The 19,655-nt window shown below is 37.2% G+C and overlaps 1 protein-coding gene across 1 annotated transcript in view; it reads right to left on the bottom strand.

The window, feature by feature from the left end:
* Window positions 1-560: 560 nt before the first annotated feature.
* mapkapk5 (MAPK activated protein kinase 5) overlaps window positions 561-19,655 on the bottom strand; it is a 29,385-nt gene continuing 10,290 nt past the window's right edge. Inside the window, exons 7-14 of the mRNA XM_067407867.1 lie at window positions 18,796-18,891; window positions 17,691-17,771; window positions 11,272-11,459; window positions 10,463-10,583; window positions 7,417-7,547; window positions 6,658-6,773; window positions 4,302-4,406; window positions 561-1,428 (exon numbers count right to left, since the gene is read on the bottom strand). Of these exons, the coding sequence (XP_067263968.1) occupies window positions 1,334-1,428; window positions 4,302-4,406; window positions 6,658-6,773; window positions 7,417-7,547; window positions 10,463-10,583; window positions 11,272-11,459; window positions 17,691-17,771; window positions 18,796-18,891 (933 nt within the window). The 3' untranslated portion in view covers window positions 561-1,333. The remainder of the gene's footprint in view (window positions 1,429-4,301; window positions 4,407-6,657; window positions 6,774-7,416; window positions 7,548-10,462; window positions 10,584-11,271; window positions 11,460-17,690; window positions 17,772-18,795; window positions 18,892-19,655) is intronic.

Genomic DNA, 19,655 nt, shown 5'->3' with positions numbered 1-19,655 from the left:
ATGAAGAAAGAGAAACCCTTTTCATCGAATACTTTATGTACTGCTTGATCATTCTCCAGAACTTTGTGTTCAAAGCTGCTGAAACAGAATCCAGCACAACGATACGTTGTTCATTCCTTTATGTGGAACATATCACTCATCACATCTTTCCAGAGACTTCAGCAGGACATTACCAGTATATGGTGCTCTATCTTGTGATAGGTCGGTATCTTATAACTGATGTCAGATAACAAATAATTGTTCAGTTATTTAATATAGATCTAGTTTCTTCAGTTTAGTTTCAGGAAACAACAGTCTATCCTTCTTTACAATCGTCAATCTGACATCTAGAAGCAGTTTCCTAAACCTGTTCCTGGACGCACAACAACACTGCACATTTTGGATGTCTCCATTATCTGACTCATATATATTTCTGTCTGAAACCATAGTGGACGTTATCGAGTGTACTCATTCAAATTGCACTGCAATGGCGAGTGTACAACCAATGTACGCTCAAAGGCTAGAGATTACCCATAGTGCACTATGAGAGTCGTGCCGAGCGAATTCCAGCGTGTCTCCAGAAGATTTTAGGCAAAGCAGTTAGTAGTTTGTTACTTTTGTACTAAAATATTTACCTTTTAACCAAGAAGTGGCACTTCCAGCTGATTGATAATGTTTTATCAGAGGACACTTACAATGCCATAAATTTGTCAGATCAACGAAGATGCTAAGAACACTGTAGAAGTTAAAAAAAAGTTCAAAATGGCATGACTGGCAAAATTATCATCATTTTATTAAGTATGAGCCATATTTAGTTAAACATCATTGGGATTACATCTTCAAATTTTTTTTTTTTTTTTTTTTTTGCCATTTTATTTGGCCCCGTTAATGCTGCATATCTATAGCTTTTGTGATTTTGTATTTTTTTCAGACTTACAATATACAAAATATATTTAATTTAACATTTTCATGTAATTGTTTCCCAAATGTGCATTACATCAATTTAGTGTTACATTTTTAAAATCATACTATTATCTTATTTGCATACTTATGAGATGAATGATAAAATGTCATCTAATATAGACCGCATTATATGCGATCCCTTCCATTTCCCCGTTGCTGTTTATTCTTAGAAATGAAAACACTGCAATTTTTAAAACACATTTCTTTACTGCAGTCTGTAGTGAAAACAAATCATACCAACAACAACTTGGTTTCAGCTAGAGATAAACAACAGACTACAGCATGACCATGGAAAAAGGTCTGCAATTTAATACAAAAAGATGTTTTGCAATCATATGCCTAATGACAATTATAATGAACAGTACAAAAGGGAGTAAAATTTCAGCACTTGCTATTGAGAGTCTTGTAAATTTGTCTTTTCTTCAATTGCCTGTTTGACAATTTCCGCCAGCTTTAAGCGATCTACTTTGTCTGAAAAAGATCTACCTGTGAAGAAAGAAAAAGATAACAGGTTGGAACTGTACTTGACTGATCGGTCAGTTAATCGAGAAATTATAGCCTTTGAGATATATTGTGCAATCAATTAGTCAAGGATGGAAATAAAATTAAATAAAATGACAAAGAAAAAAAGTATCATATAAACAGTATCTCACAGAAGTGAGTACACCCCTCACATTTTTGTAAATATTTTATTATATCTTTTCATGTGACAACACTGCTGAAATGACACTTTGCTACAGTGTAAAGTAGTGAGTGTACAGCTTGTATAAGTGTAAATTTGCTGTCCCCTCAAAATAACTCCACACACAGCCATTAATGTCTAAACCGCTGGCCACAAAAGTGAGTACACACCCCTAAGTGAAAATGTCCAAATTGGGCCCAAAGTGTCAATATTTTGCGTGGCCACCATTATTTTCCAGCACTGCCTTAACCCTCTTGGGCTTGGAGTTCACCAGAGCTTCACAGGTTTCCACTGGAGTCCTCTTCCACTCCTCCATGATGACATCACAGAGCTGGTGGATGTTAGAGACCTTGCGCTCCTCCACCTTCCGTTTGAGGATGCCCCACAGATGCTCAATAGGGTTTAGGTCTGGAGACATGCTTGGCCAGTCCATCACCTTTACCCTCAGCTTCTTTAGCAAGGCAGTGGTCATCTTGGAGGTGTGTTTGGGGTCGTTATGTTGGAATACTGCCCTGCAGACCCAATCTCCGAAGGGATGGGATCATGCTCTGCTCATTCATGGTTCCCTCAATGAACTGTAGCTCCCCAGTGCCGGCAGCAATCATGCAGCACCAGACCGACACTCCCCCCCCATGCTTGACTGTAGGCAAGACACACTTGTCTTTGTACTCCTCACCTGGTTGCCGCCACACACACTTAACTCCATCTGAACCACATAAGTTTATCTTGGTCTCATCAGACCACAGGACATGGTTCCAGTAATCCATGTCCTTAGCCTGCAGACAGTTTGCTGAAGACAAGCAGACTTTCTTGTGCATCATCTTTAGAAGAGGCTTCCTTCTGGGATGACAGCCATGCAGACCAATGTGATGCAGTGTGTGGCGTATGGTCTGAGCACTGACAGGCTGACCCCCGACCCCTTCAACCTATGCAGCAATGCTGGCAGCACTCATACGTCCATTTCCCAAACACAACCTCTGGATATGACGCTGAGCACGTTCACTCAATTTCTTTGGTCGATCATGGCGAGGCCTGTTCTGAGTGGAGCCTGTCCTGTTAAACCGCTGTATGGTCTTGGCCTCCATACTGCAGCTCAGTTTCAGGCTCTTGGCAATCTTCTTATTGCTTACGCCATCTTTATGTAGAGCAACAATTCTTTTTTTCAGATCCTCAGAGGGTTCTTTGCCATGAGGTGCCATGTTGAACTTCCAGTGACCAGTATGAGAGAGTGAGAGCGATAACATTCACACCTGAGACCTCTTAACACTAACGAGTCACATGACACCGGGGAGAGAAAAATGGCTAATTGGGCCCAATTTGGACATTTTCACTTAGGGGTGTACTCACTTTTATGGCCAGCGGTTTAGACATTAATGGCTGTGTGTTGAGTTATTTTGAAGGGACAGTAAATTTACACTGTAATACAAGCTGTACACTCACTACTTTACATTGTAGCAAAGTGTAATTTCTGCAGTGTTGTCCCATGAAAAGATATAATAAAATATTTACAAAAATGTGAGGGGTGTACTCACTTCTGTGTACACAGTATTATATATATATATATATATATATATAAAAAATTAAGATTTTCAATGAACCTAAGCTCTTCCCTGAATTTATTCAAGTCCCTGTAAAGTCAATTCTGAGAATTCTTTATAGACATGTTATAAATGTTACAAATTTAACAAATGTATTGCTGAAACACATTACAAAGACTGGGAATTGAGTAGAGATAAATTGTGAAGTTAGAGCGTTAAACAGTTTTTCACCAATTCTCGGTTCAGGATTTTTTGGGCGGAGCTAAAACGGGGGTTTGATGACGCACTGGAGCCCCCGAGCATGGCCCCGCCCCTAACACTATATAACTGTCGATGACGCACTGAGCGTGGTGCCGCCCCTAACGCTACAGCAGCTCATTTCGAGTGTCATTACAGTTATACAGCCCTTTGCACATTAATTTTGTCTCTAAAGTGATATTGTTCTACATCGGATAATTTTACAAACAGACAGCTGGGAGTCATTGATAATTTGTTGCTTTTTGGTGATTGGGGTTGAACAGACTATCTCCCACCTCGGCCTTCCTCCTCCCGTCCCACCAACAACCGATGATATGGGGCCGGACAGAGTCTCTCCCGTCCCGGCCTTCATCCTCCCGTCTCGACAACAGTCGGCAGTATGTGCCCACCAATGAGTGTAAGTTGCTGTGTGTGCTTATGTTATAATAAGTCGGTAGTCCACAGTAACTCTACTAAAATTTGCAACCCTCTAACGTGATTCTTTTGTTTATATGCATCAGTATGTTTGACTCAGACAAATCAGTTGAGATGGCAGCTCTCGTGAGTGGGTGTGGTTTCAGCGACATCCGACACGCCCCCAGCGTTTAAGAACAGAGAGGGCTGCTTATTTTTCTTTTTAGATTTTGATAACTTATTTCATTTACTTGCAGATATTTTTAATCATTCAAATTTGGCAGGGTGGATAATAACATTTCTCTGCAGTGTGACAAACTCTGAACACATACTTTAAAATGACTTTACAGGGACTTTAATAACCTGAATTAAAAAAAATATTAGAAGTTCAAATAAAAACTTGATATGAGTGCTCACCTCAAATTCACATAATTTCAGATATCCAATTTTGGTTTATGCTAAAAAGTACTGGATGTTATTCTACCTACCATCCCAACTTAACCCTTGCAATCCATCTCTGAGAAGCTTGCAATCGCGATTAAAGCGCCATGCTTCATGCATAACTTCATTTAACTTTTCATCCTCATTGTCACCTGTAAAAACAACAAAAATATATCTTAAGTACTACAAATTACTTCATGGTCGGTTGTGTGGAACCAACTAGTCGACTAGGCAGTCTCAATAAGGCAGCTAATAGAGTCACTATATATACACACATATATTCAGCATGGGCGGCGTTTTCCATGCATTTTTAAAAGGCACATGTGATATTCCATGAAATTATCCCATGATTTACTCACCCCCAAGCAATCTTAGGTGTATATGACTTTCTTCTTTCGGCCAAACAGAATCTGAGTTATATTAAATAATATCCTGGCTCTTCCCAGCTTTGTAATGACATTGAATAGCGCCTGAGTTTTTGAAACTCTAAAAAGCGCATCCATCCATCATAAATATAATCCATACAGCTCAAGGAGTTAATAAAGGCCTTTTGAAGTGAAGCGATGGGTTTTTGTAAAAAAGAAAAAAAAAAAACATCCATAATTTGAACTTTATAAACTATAATTATCACTGGCTTCTGGTAATGGCTGTATGCTTGTTCACAAAAGAGTTGACTTCTGGTGGTAGAGTGACCTCTGACCCGACGTATGATGTAGGACATAGCGTAAGCTTGGGCCAGAATTAATGAACACAGAAGTGCAGAGGATAGAGCAAAACAAAATGCCGTTAACTAATTAAAAAACGAGAAGTTTAAATAAAAAATGTTGGAGGATTTCGATATAAGAGGAGCTACATACTACATCAGAACTCAACTCTCTCGTGAACACGCGTACGGCCGTTACCGGAAGCCAGTGATTATAGTTTACAAATTTTTAAATATGGATATTTTACTTACAAAAATGCATCACTTCACTTCAGAAGGGTTTTAATAACCCACTCGAGTTGAATGAATTACTTTTATAATGGATGGATGTGCTTTTTGGATTTTCAAAAACTCTGACATTTTTTGAATATTGTCAGAGGATCTTGATATAAGAGAAGAGGAGCTGTTCATAAACAATTACTGCGCACCCCAAATGCCCCTATTTTTATCACTGGAGATTTTAATCATTGTAATTTAAAAACTGCACTTTTTTGAACAGTATATTAAATGTGATACCAGGATGAATAGGACTTTTTACAAATGCTATGGAAATTTAAAACATGCATATACAGCCATAGCTAACCGCCCTTGTCTAACTCTGACCATAATACTGTTCATCTGATTCCTACATATAAGAGTCCTAAAGATCTATCAATGTATGGTCAGAAGACAGCATAGAAACAAAGGTTGTTTTTTTCATGCACGGACTGCGATATTTTCTCTCGAGAGCTAAGCCTGGACAATACCACAGAAACTACCACAGAATACATAACATTTTGTGTTGACACTATGATTCCAAAACGGAAAATAAAAGTCTACCCCAACAACAAAACTTAAATCACAAAAGAGGTGAAGGACTGTATTAAAAGAAAAAAAACAGCCATTTAAAGGGGCTTTATGTAGGAATGACACCCAGTGGTCGAAATAGGTACTGCAGTCCAAGCTCAAAATATTGTTTGCCCCTCCCCGTTCCTTCAAAGACGCGGGTGGCCAAGGACACGCAACAAGAGGGAGCGCAATGGACAATGAAAGCTGAGGTGACTGTAAGCTGAGTTGATTCATCTGTTTTAATATGCTGTCGTTCAGAGATTTTTAGATGATTTAGATGATTTTTAGACAACTTAAAACTGTACAAAAAGTTGAACCAGAGGCTCCTTTTGAATTGTATTATTATGATTATTACAGGTGTGTTGTACAACGGTTAGTGTGCAACTAATTGGTTGATGGCAGTTTTTGTATGTATTGTAGGTATTGTGTGTGTGTGTGTGTGTGTGTGCGTGCGTGCGTGCGTGCATGCGTGCGTGCGTGCGTGCATGCACTGTATGCATGTATGTATTATGTTACTTATTTAAACAGCATTTATGTTTATGTTACTTATTTAATCTATCTCTGCCATTACAAAGCTTGGAAGAACCAGGATATTATTAAATATCACTCTGATTCTGTTTGGCTGAAAGTAGACAGACATATACACCCAGGATGGCTTGAGGGTGAGTAAATTATGGGATAATTTAAATTTTTGGGTGAACTATTGCTTTAAATTTCCAGTAGCACTTGAGATTTTACTTAGGCAGAGATAAAACAATCCACTTCTGTGTATTGCTTATTTTCCTAATTGCGGTTTCTTTAGCTCTTTATAGCCAAATCTTTGAACAATTTTCTTCTGTCTCAGCCGCAGAAGTGAGTGCGTTCATACGTACCAGCCTGTGGTAAGATGCACTGTGCAATTACATCCCTTAGTTTTTCCAGAGCCACGTTGGTGTCCTCTGCCTCATTCTCTGGATCATTGATGAAAAGTTCATCACTTGGTTTTGTGCTGCATGAGGCAGAAATTAAGCATGTATCTATAAGTAGGTCCTGTTAAAGGGCTAATTCACCCAACAATGAAAATTCTCTCATATCATTTTAAACCCATAAGACTTTCTTTCATCTTCAGAACACAAATGAAGGTATTTGTAATGAAATCGGAAGGGATTTCTGTCCCTCCTTTGAAAGTCCATTTTAATATAAACAAACCTCATTGGTTCTCATGCTTGAGCTTCTGTGACCATATCTGAATTTTGTAAATAATGTTTGCTGATCAATGTTTATATGTGAATAAAAGCCTAAATTAAATCTGCTCTTTAGATAAAGTGATGGTGTCTCTTCAGAAGACTTGGATTAAACTACTCGATTCATATGGATTTATTTTAAAACTTTGAAAAGGTATGAACGTTTAAAGTGTTTTTGGTTATGTGGACTTTCAATAGAGGGACAGAAATCTTTCAAATTTCAATGAAAATATCTTGAGGATGAATTAAAGTCTAATCTGTTTGGAATGACATGAAGGTGAGTAATTGATGATAGAATTGGCATTTTTGGGTGAACTAACCCTTTAAGGATTCCCTTTTCCCAGCAGGTAAATGAAAACTGTCACAACTAGCAAGTATAACTTCAGTGAAATGAACAGGAAGACTCACCCAAGTAGCTTTCTCTTTCTCAAAATGGGGTTGTTCACAGAGTTGAGTGGCTTTAGACTGAGATTGAGGTCTTGTATCCTCATGTTGGCCAGTTGCTCAGCATGTGCCTGTTGGATTCCAGCCACAACTGCCTGAATGAACAATAAATAACTAATATATTTATTATGCACATACAGCAACAGTATGCATGTAAGCAGTGCAGCAGTATACAGACTTGCACGGTTTTTTTTCAACGATTCTGAATCAATTCTGAGTTCAAATTTAAACCTCTGCTGCACAGTGAGGCACATTGTGTTTTTAAAGGGCAAAATAACCTTAAGAGTCATACTGTGTGCAAACCTTTGTAACGCTAACAGTTATTAAACTAAATTGATTCAGCACTGAATCTAAATTGAGCTGAATAATGAGACTCATCATCTGTAGAGCTGCTTTATTGCTGAACTGAATTTGTTTAATAGTTTATGAACATCATTATTCAGCTGAAGTCAGTTCAGTTCAATAACAGTGTCAATACTGCACTATTGTGTTCTGTAGAGCTGAAACTGAATTTGATGAATTTTGATGAGTTTAATTCTGTGTTGTATAAAGCACTATATAAAATGTGAAATTTAAAGTCCTGGCATAACAAATTCAAATAGTTTGGGAATACCAGTAATATGGATAAACACTGTAGAGCGCAACAGTCAGGTTCCAGAAGTAAAAACTCCATTAATTTTCTCCATAGGGAAATATTTTAAACCTTTAAAGACAGCCTTACGCTGAGCTACGAGGTTGTTAATAGTATTTGCTTCTGCTGAAGCCATCAGCCCACATTTTCAACAATTAAAAAAAAAAAATCGTGTTTGACAGCGGTGTCAAAACAAGCACAATGCTCCAAATGAGCTCTTTAGCCCCACCCACTCCCATGAAGCACTGCAAATGACATAAGTCGGTCTCCCTAAACACTCAAAATAATGGTTTATGGCTTATAATTCTTTAACAAAGACTTTTTTGATATCGCTATGGGAGAAAATAATGGTAACAATACTTCTGCAACCAATGCTGCTTAAAGAGTGGACGGCACTAATGCACTATTCCACTCCAAAGGGAAAAAAAAAAAGAAAAAAAAAAAAAAAGCAGCCTTCAGTTCTGATTCCCACACAAAAGAAAATGTCAAGTAAATACCAAACATTATACAAAAATCAGAAATGTCAATTTTATCAGGACAATCATATGCTTTATTGGAATGCATTTTATGCATTACTATTCAGCACCATTTCAGTAAGACAATTCTCACGCTCTACAGCGAAAACAAAGTTTTGAAATCACTAAACAAAGTGGACGTCCAGTGCAACAGAATCATATGTACAAGTGCAGACTGTATCACTGCTGAGTGGCAGTTTTCACAGGAGTGCAAATGTTGCTAAGCTACTGCAATGTAGCCAAACAACGGCAAATCACACCCAAGATTTAGTGTCGTGACTGACAGTGTGTCTCGTGTAAATGTTGTCATCAAGAGTCGCAGTCAAAACTGTCTTGACACACGGACTTGTGTGAGTCTTCTGCACACATGCCTGAAATTGTTGTCAGACTTTATATTTGGTGTCTTAATAAACATGTACTTTACAACTGACTTATTGTGTTGATGTTGTATCGCAAAACTGCTGCTATTGAGGTGGACACAGGTAAGGGTTAGGGACAGTTTTGGTGGTATGGGTAAGTTTATGGGTAGTTTAAGGTGTAAGAGAAGGGTCAACAGTGTTACTATAGATGTATTACATGCAGCTATTTTTTTAAATATAAGTAGAATGCAAAAACATGTATGTATACAATAAGTGCATTGTATCAAATGATTATTTCAAATGTTAGTACATACAGTAGTAAAGACACTTAATATAATGTGGGACCAGTCAGTCAATTACTTTCACAAAGTATAGTCAAAGAAGATGTAAACAGAATTGCAACAGCAATACAAATAGACACCAGGAAGCATGTTTCTTTTAACTAATTTTCCAACGGACAAGTGGCAGCAGCATCAGCACGTCTTTACAAGACAATGGATGGGCATTTTGTTTACCCAGTATATGATGCTTTTTTTTTCTTTCAGTGCAGTTGATACTTGCCAAACCTCACATAGTGTAACTTCAATTTAAAGCTAAAGTTAAGCTATAGTTAAGATGCTAAAGTTCAACTAAATGATTTATTGCCCCTCTCACATTTAAATGTACTGAAAATGAAGCTAAAAATACAATGTTTTATGTTTTGCTGTCTGCAATAAGTGTATTAAACAATGACAGATAGTACTCAACTAAGAAGCAACTACATTTCTGGCTTTTAGGATGTGTTCACACTTGTAGTTTGGTTATCTTGGTTCTTTTGGTCCAGATCAAAAAAAAAAACAAACAAAAAAAAAACAATACATTTACTCCTGGTTCACTAAGTGTTCACGCTGTCATTTTTAAGGCTGCACCTAAAGATACAAAAACAAACAAACGGCTTTTATGGCGTATATTTTGAGACGAACTTACATCCAAAACAGTGCTGTGTGCTGAACGCTCACTGTATGTGTGTACATATGATGGTATTATTACCAGTGAAGAACTCGTGAAGAGCTTAGAAAATCTGTAAAGGAGTCAAAACAGTAGCGGGAATTCCTCTATCTGCTGCGAGGAGACGGTGGCTCTGACGCCTGTACCGAACTGTAATGGGTGACGTAGCTCCTGTGACGAGAGGAACCAGGTGTGCTTGAGCATTCTGTCCTTCACAGGGTCACATCTCGTCACATAATGTCCTGTTTTTAATTCATTTGCTTGTCTTCGTTTTGTGTTATTGTTCATATTTCAGTCAAACTGCACCAGAGTTCGTTTGGAAGCGGGCCGAGAACCATCTTTTTTTAGGGGTCTCGGTCTGCTTGTTTGGTGTGAACCAGGGTTCAGATGGCAGCGCACACACTTAATCAAATGAACCGCACTAACAGAGCAATCGCACCAGAGTTAATCAAACTTTAATCAAACTAAACTTGTCAAGTGTGAACACACTCTAAATCTTGTCTTTCTTTGGAGCTCACCTTGTCCATCATCATTTGAGCAGAGGGAAGCACATTGTCCAGTGCCTCAGTGCAGTTGAGCCAGGGATGGGCTAATACTCCCTCTATGGTTAGTCTCTCCTCCGGCTTTACTTTAAGTAGCCTTAATGCAACACAATATGTTAGATCTTGTTTCTACAAAATGTAAGAAACAAAGCATTGGCTTACACCACTAAAACTGAGTAACAGTTTATCTTATTTTACAAGCCTAGCCAATCATATATGAGTGAATGCACTCTTGATTCAGTTGGGGCCAGAATATTTCTCCCTCAAAACCATAACTTCAACAATCTCAAATTAAAATTAAGCTGCAAGCAGCATCAAGTACAATTACTGTTTAACCAATAAGTGGTGCAATCAACTAATTGATGTGGTATTCTGCCAATGACAAAGTCATGATATGTACTGTATGAAGGATTTTGTCAGCATGCTAAAGATTTTAACTCGGTCACTGAACAAAGCGTGACAAGGAATCAGTGGGAAAAAAATCAATTGTTTTTACACCATTCAATTCAAAACTTATTTACTACAATGTATGTGAAAATCTGAACTGTTAGTGGCGCTAGAAGATTTGAGAAACTGGCATCAAAATGGGCAAAAAAGATTTTAAAACCCACCCTGATAATTGTGCCAAATTTCAGAACTTTTTACCACAGTTCTATTTGCTGCCATTAACTCCCAGCCAAAAAAGTAAAAGATTAAATACATGTTTAGGCACATTCGGTGCTTGGCACTGCATAAGGAAGAAAATATGTTTCAATAAAACAGCATGTAAATGAAAAGACACTCACTTGCGGACAATGTCCTTGGCCATTTCAGATATTTGACTCCACTCCTCCTCTGGGAAGTCAAAACTGCCCGTCATGATTTTTTTGCGCATGTCTTTTGGGATGGTGCGGCTGTGGTGTTTGGAGTAAAATGGAGGATATCCACAGAGCATTACGTAGACGATCACCCCCAAGGACCAGAGGTCACAGCTCTAAGAGCAGAAATGAAAATCACGTAAGGAGGGGTCTTCACAGCTAGCAAGCTAAACACATTCAGCCAATAAGTCTTGTGATTAGGTGGAAAACGAAAAATGTGAAACTGTGGAACAACCAAGACAGTATCAGTAGGCCATCGCATTCCAGAAGTGTGAAATTTCAAGCATGAACTTTTATGAGCTACACATGAAACTGTGGAAACAAACAGACTCTGCATATTAATGAGAGAATATCATTGGTTTATATACACATTGACTGGGGGGGGTGTTGAAAATAAGGGATATTCAGATTGATTATCCCTCATATTGATTATTATTATAAAGAGAACCCATTAACATGGTGGCTGGAGTATATTCAAAGTTTTCCATATAATAGCTTTGTTTGAGGAAGAGACCCAAATTTAAGTTATTCACTAACCCAGTGAGCTATTTAATCAAGAAATATGGAAATATGGACAACATGATTGACCCTTGAGTTTTAAATGGTCGTGCTATTTAAAACTAATAAAAAATATTGCTGTATTTCTGGCTTATGTTATACATAACATGTTGCTTATACCATCATCACTTGCCAGAATGGACAAGTTAAAGCTCTCATAGATGTTTGCAGCACAAAAATTGACTAAATGAACAAAAATAAATAATATTAAAGCTGCAAGCAGCATTTACAGGGGTTCAAGCACTTTAAGGCCTTTAAGCACATATGCATAAAAAGATATTAAGTTTTATTAAGCACATGCTTACAAACACACATACACACACACACACACACACAAATACACACAAACACACACATATTTTCTTGTAGATTCAGTATTTGAAATACATGATGGGTAAAGATGTCTTCTGCAAATCTCAGTAAAACATCCTTTTCAGGTTTAAATTTACTAATGTGGCACAACTGTTACAACTAATATTCTAATGAAAATGTAGTGATGAATTGACAAAAAAAGTGATGGTATGTGTTAAAATAATGATTTTATTAAGTCTAAATATGAATTAGCGAGTAGTAAAACAAAATTACTATTTTAAACAGCAGGTGGCTCACTTTCATTAAATTTCATTTTAAAAGTGTCTGTTTTGTGTTATGCTGACTATATTAAAATAATGTAATTAAAACCTCAGTATATAAGTCTGCAATAGTGCACTGTTCTCTACAACCTTGTAAATAATTGTATTTTTCAAAAATATCTTCAAATACCCATGATAGTACAAATGATAGTACAAAAAATGCTAAAATTTGATATAGAGTTATTTTTATAGTTATAATAATAAATTTATAATGTGAAATTGATCAATTCTCTAGTCATCTAGTAGCCTGGTAATACCAGACTCTGCTACTTCACTTTGCTTCGTAGACAGAGTCTGGAATGGCATAATAGAGAAGTGTTTTCTCTCTTGCTAGGGGGCACTTGTCTGAAGTTTAAAATCATTGGTTACCCGTAAGCCAATCAGATACGTTTAGTTATGACGTATGTTATGTGCCTGTACAGCCGCATCGAAGCACAGACATCATGCATAGAACTCAAATCTATGATTGAACTTCCACTGTAAACCTGTTGTAAACATGATAAAACAAATGTTTATCAAACACTCTTCTTGTTCTGGCTTCAGTTTGGAAAAGAGTTGAATGTTCTCCATAACAGAGCGAATTGCATCCCGTGTCTCGTTTCCCATTTCCGCGGTCGTTTCGGTTTTCGATTTCTCTAACCTACAATGTAAAACTCGGCGCTTAGCTTCTACGTCACGGCTCTCAGCCCGCCCTCTGTTCGTTGATTGGCCCGGCTGTTTCCAGACCGGTGGCAAACAGAAAGCTCTGACGCTGTATCAGACTGAGTACAGAAGCGAAATGAAATTGAGCGGAAGTAGGAAGTCTGACGTAGTCAGGCTAGTCATCTAGTGGCTGTAGTTAAAAATTAAAATTAAAATAACATGAATTTAAGTGTTTGCTTTCCAGTAGATGGCATCAATCATCCACTAAACCAAGGCACATTTTTCATAACATTTTGCTATTTGGCCAATGTGTAATAGCATAGCAAGCAACATAAGTGATAGGCCATATCTTATTATTTGCCTACTATTATTACGATATGAGTAAGCTGCATACATGCCTTATCTTTTGCATGTTTTCCCCTCTTTCTTTTTATTTATTTACGTTACTTAAATCGGCCTCCGGTGGCTTAGACCTTTTGCCTTACCATAATTTAGCGTTGATTGAATTTGTCCCGCTGTCCCTACAGAAGTCACCTCATCCCTTCTTCCCGTATACTTTTGAGCGAGTTGTCTTCTCCGAGCGCACACTCCGAGTCCCTCCCGACCAGGTTAATTTACCCACCATTGACGTTGCGTGCAAATGAGTGGTAAAAACCCGATCGCTCATTCGTTTGTTTGATTGTTTGATTGTTTGTTCTTGCGCGGGTGCCCCGTGCCGCCCTGGGCCGTCCAGTCCTAAATCCGTCACGGATTGGTTTTTAGGAAAAAGTTAGGCTACTCAGCTAAGTACATTTGGCCGCATCCACAGTTTCTAGAGCATCCATATTTCAACCCAGTGCCATGACAACACCGGCCCTCACGGCCAAATAAACAGACCGGCCCACCAGGAATTCTCCCGATTAGCCAATCAGGGCCTGGTGTTAAGTTTATTTTCCATGTTAACTCCATTAATTAAACAATAAGGCTGTGAATCTTTGGGTAGACAGCGATTCAAATCGATTCACGATTCATAGGTGGTTGATTCGATTCAAGAACGATTTTTGCAAATTCAGAACGATTCGATTCGAGACGATTCACATTAAAAATTCGATGCGATTCGAATAATTCGATTCGATTCTGCATTTTAATATGCATTTATAGGGATATTGAAATGCTTCCCTCAACGTGTCTTAGTCAGGGTGTGAATTACACAGCGGCCTTCAGGAGGTCAGAGAGTAAGGGCAAAAACAAACAAACAAAAAACCTTGTCTATTGTTAATGTTGGGTCATGTTAGTTCTCAATGATGCTACGTGACTATTTTAACAGCCTATAAAAATGTGTAAATTTACATAAGCCAAAACTTTAAAAGGGCTTTAAAAGTATTTTTAGGCCTAGTTCATGTTAAATATAGTGGAGGATAGGGTTAAAGGCTACACAACCTTATTAAACTGTTCCAGGTACATTAAAAATACTAATGCTTACATGGAGAGACTATTATGCACTTTCCCAACTAATCTTAAACTAACTTTTCTTCACGGAATAGTTATAAAAGCCATCTTTGTTCTCTTTATATGGATCATTTTCCTTATGATTCTAAAAGAAAACGCTCTGGGTTTCTACTGTTGCTATAGTAACGAACGCAACTTTAACGCGCATCTGTTTGATAAACCGCGCGCTCTTACGTCAGTGTTGTTAATGGTGTAGTAATTTATGCAGTTTCCACTTCCACAAATCCTTCAATTATTTGTTTGCTCCGCCCATGCAATAAATGCGCACCTTGAAACTGCTCAGGTAATGTCAATGAACCATTTCCGACTTTTCCACACAATGAAAGCGTTTTATTTCAACAGTAGTGACCGCACAATGACTTGGCAGCTTTATCAATGGCTTGAGCAGTTTGACTCAGGACTATTGCTGTCTTAATAGAGAACTGTCATATGCTCATGTGAACAGCAGTGGTCGTCCTGAGGACATCTCACACGTGGGCTACGGACTGAGCGCGAGCGCAATCCAGTGAAAGGCGGTAAAGTGCAGCCGCACGTGTCTGTGAAGGAGAGCTGTGAGGGAAGGCGCAAAATGATGGCACACAACGTCTCCCATCAATTTGCGCACGTAGTAATTTAATGTTTATATATTTTAAAGCACTGAATCACTATAGAATAGCAATTATTCTGATTATTTGCATTTTACATCGATTATCTACCGAAATAAACGATTCACCATTCAAAAAACATGTTTCAACATCAATGCACATGCATCCACAGGATTTGTAATCGATGCATCAAGAAAACGAGTGAATCGTTACAGCCCTATTAAACGTGCTTACACACACATTTTATTGCAGATATGGATATCTGAAATCAATAATGAAGTAAGAAAATGCAGATTCCAGGTTCCCCCTTTAAAAATTATCATTTTCAGGTCTCAATGTAATTGTAATGTTATATTATTATATTATTAAACAAACAAATGAAGTGGAAAACCTTGACAAAATGTGATTTGTAATGTTAATATAAGGATTTATATAGTATAAAAGGGATTTTAAATGACAAAACCTTGAAATCTTGAAGTATATTAGTGCCCTTCTGCTGCCATCTGGTGGCACAAAATGACAATGTCAGGCGATTTACTATAGAAAAAAATATGGTTTTAAAAGGTTTTTTGACAGTTATAGCGCCACCTATTGCCTGATCTCCACCACTTTTTTGGCGTGTCCTCAGAGTGTGTCCATACATATGTATGTTAATTTTGGTGAAAATATCTAATTTCATGTTAAAGTTATAGACACATATATATGAGAGCATAAAAAATTACCCATGAAGGACTTTGATTGGATTTTTTTGCCACTTCATATCAATTTTGACATTTGGGCTAAACATTTAGTAATCCAACTTAGGTTCCGCGTCGATCGGACTAATAGTTTTGAAGATTTTCACAAAAGTTTTTTAAGGGCTAAATCACAACGTAGCACAAACCATAAGGCAGAACCTAGCATGTTTGGTATCGTTGGACTCAGCAAGGATTCAGAAGTCTAACAACGTCACTCATGTGAAAATAAGTCGACCACACCCAAAGATGTATACATTTTCAGCCAAAACCATTAAAAAGTCGTTTTTAAAAAAAAATTCAGTTATAGCGCCACCTATGGTCCGATCTCCATAAAAATTGGTGTGCCTCTTTACAGTCATACCCTGCATGTGCTCACCTATTTTCATGAAGTTCTGAGTTGTCCTTTAGGATTTATAGGTTTTTGAGTATATTCAGCTACGCCCATTTCCTAATTGATCCTGTTATAACGATCCAAAAGGTAAAGTTCAACTTTTTTTTTGATAATTATTGATCTAGAGAGCCCAGAGAATTGTCCTGCACTGGTTTCGTTCCGATTGGGCAAAAAACCTAGGACTAGTTCACAAAAGCAGATTTTTCCCATAATCATGAATATTTAATGAACGATTTGATTGACAGCAGTGGTTCCTGAGGCAAAGTTGTTAAGAATGTGGAGATCGATCCAATCATATGCATATTGTGTGGATTTGTGAGCCACCACATTATTACAGAGGTGTAAAACTTGTTAGCGCCAACTAGTGGCTGATTTCTTTCAAAATTCTTACAGATCTCTAGGCCCATGAGTTGAACATGCCCACCGAGTTTCGTTCCGATCGGCCTCCGTTAACATTGTATAATAGGTGCTCAAACTTCATTGGCCAATGGTGGTCATGTTGTTTGAGATACGTTTTTTTATTTTTTATTATTGTGGCTCAATCCCCTACACGTGTACTGAGTTTGGTGCAAATATCTAATTTCATTCTCAAGTTGTAGCCATTTTAGTGAAAGTGGCTCCGCCCTCATCATACTTTTTGGTGCCCCTTAGCGACCGTAAATCAAGAATACTATCAATTGACAAAGTTTCAAGTCTCTTGGCCTTACGGTTTGGGTTGTCCGATCAGTTTTAGGGAAGAAGAAAAATAATAAAAATCTGAGCAATTACAATAGGGTTTTCTAACCCTAACCCCTAATTATTTTATCAACGGAGCATTAGATCTAGAATTCTGAAGACAAATAAAGTAGCGTGGAAAGATTACATGTATTGCAGTGAATTGAATCAATTAGTGAGAGAAAGATTGTGTGTGAAATGGGGGTTTAAATCATCACTGGTCTCACAATTCAATTCGATTACGATTATCATGTCAATGGTTCAATTCGATTCCATGATGCGTTGCATCCTCAAATTTTCAATATTACAGCACACGGACACATTTTCATCAATGAATACAAGCAGTCAGATATAAGAACTCCCTTTTTATTTGATCTGATCCAAAAACTATAAAGTAAGAATAAGATAGTGGGCAAGAATTGGAAGATTTTCACCATAACTAAAAATGACCAGTGGCTGTACTAGACTAGAACTCCCATTCATTTCCAATGTGCTCATTTTTGACAAGTCTGACTTTTTTTTTTTTAGTTCACATAGCAAGTCCCAAAACCTTTACCAAGTTTCGTACTATTCAGATGAAGTAACAAGCCACAACACTGACCTTGTTGTATGTGTAAGGGGTGGGTGAGGTAGGTATAATTCCAGACTTTTCTTTCTGGTGGCGTCTCTGTGCCTCCAGCACCTGTTAAAGAACGGTAGATCACATTTGTCACATAAATACATTTTGGATTGATCTGGATTGATTTTTGGATTGGTTTGATTTATCATCATCAACACAATCTGAAGAGGGGAAAAACTCTGACAATACCAATTAAAGTGATTTAAACGGCTTTGACACTTTTTTATTATTACCATCATCTTATAATTATTACTCAGAATTAGAATAATCCATGAAATATCATGACTATGAAACAATAATACAATAATTCAAAATAAAGGATATTAAAAAAAAAAAAAAAAAAAAATAGGATTTGAGCAGTTGTTGGCTTTTCCTTGCACTATTCAGTTCAAAACATCTATTAAAACAATAAATAAATAAATAAATTAAAATTGTTCTCTGGATGTCATCTCTTTATAATTACTTTATATCAGATTTTATCACATGTAAACAGTGCACATCTATAAAGCACATCAAATATAGTAAACTGAAGCTAACTCGCTTGACACACAGTTATCGACTGTTGTGGAATCAGTTTTAATATTACTCTACTACTTTGTTTTGTTTCGTATGTTGTAACAGACCAATTATTCCTCATATGAGTCTTTAAAATAATAAAATTTTCAACTCAAATCAATATTTTATTTCCACATAAATATCCTACTTATTACTCGACTGTTTAACTGATGTCAGTCAGTCAAGTAGTGAATAGTCAGTCAGTAATGAAAAATACTCCTCTTTATAGTGATCACATTATTTTGTAGTAATAACCAGCTGACTGTATATTGTCCCTTACTTATTACTCATTACAACACAAAACATACACTGTTTATGTGTAAATGTGAGGAGGAGTGTGTTAATATATTCATTCCTGTGATGTGTTTTTCCAGCCTATGTTTCTCAATAAGCGGTCGTTTTGGACCAGGTAGGAAGTGTTGAATTCCAAACCCACAAACTGCTTGAAAGGATTAAGGAAATGTGATTTGATCTCTAAAAGTAAAAGTTAGACAGTTAACTTACATCTATAAAAAGGTCAGTGAGGTCTTACCTGTGGTGCTACGTAGTATGGAGTGAACTGTGGGGTCATTAAATCACCTTGGTCGATTTTGGCAAAACCAAAATCACACAGTTTAACAGGGGCGTCCTGATGGGGCACAAGAAACAGGACTCAAAATATAATGCTGGAAAATATAATTTGGTTAACTCAGAAAGATCTTACAGTTGGAGATAATTTAAGAGATGAGGATTTTTAAAAATATTTTTTATATAGATTAGGGGTGTAACGGTATTCTTCATGCATTCTGGAAAAAGGACTGATATAAACACTTTAAAGGGTTAGTTCACCCAAAAATGAAAATAATGTAATTTATTACTCACCCTCATGTCATTCTACACCCGTAAGACCTTCGTTCATCTTCAGAACACAAATTAAGATATTTCTGATGAAATCCGATGGCTCAGTGAGGCCTCTATTGAGAGCAACGCCACTGAAACTCTCTAGGTCCATAAAGGTACTAAAAATATATTTAAATCAGGTCATGTGAGTACAGTGGTTCAATCTTAATATTATAAAGCCACGAGAATATTTTTTGTGCACCAAAAACAAAAATGGGCCGATTTCAAAACACTGCTTCAGAGCTTTACGAATCCAATAAGTGAATCGGAGCGCCAAAGTCACATGATTTCAGAAGTTTGATAGGAGATCCGAATCACTAATTCGAAACAAGATTTATAAAGCTCAGAAGCTTCATGAAGCAGTGTTTTGAAATCGGCCCATATAGATATTGTTAAAGTCTTTATTCTGTTTTTTGGCGCACCAAAAATATTCTCGTGGCTTTATAATATTAATATTGAACCACTGTACTCACATGAACTGATTTAAATATGTTTTTAGTACATTAATGGATC

Source organism: Chanodichthys erythropterus, chromosome 13 (assembly GCF_024489055.1).
Source record: "Chanodichthys erythropterus isolate Z2021 chromosome 13, ASM2448905v1, whole genome shotgun sequence".
Classification (NCBI taxonomy): domain Eukaryota; kingdom Metazoa; phylum Chordata; class Actinopteri; order Cypriniformes; family Xenocyprididae; genus Chanodichthys; species Chanodichthys erythropterus.
Note: the sequence above shows the minus strand (reverse complement) of the source record. Positions and strands in the feature narration are given on the sequence as shown.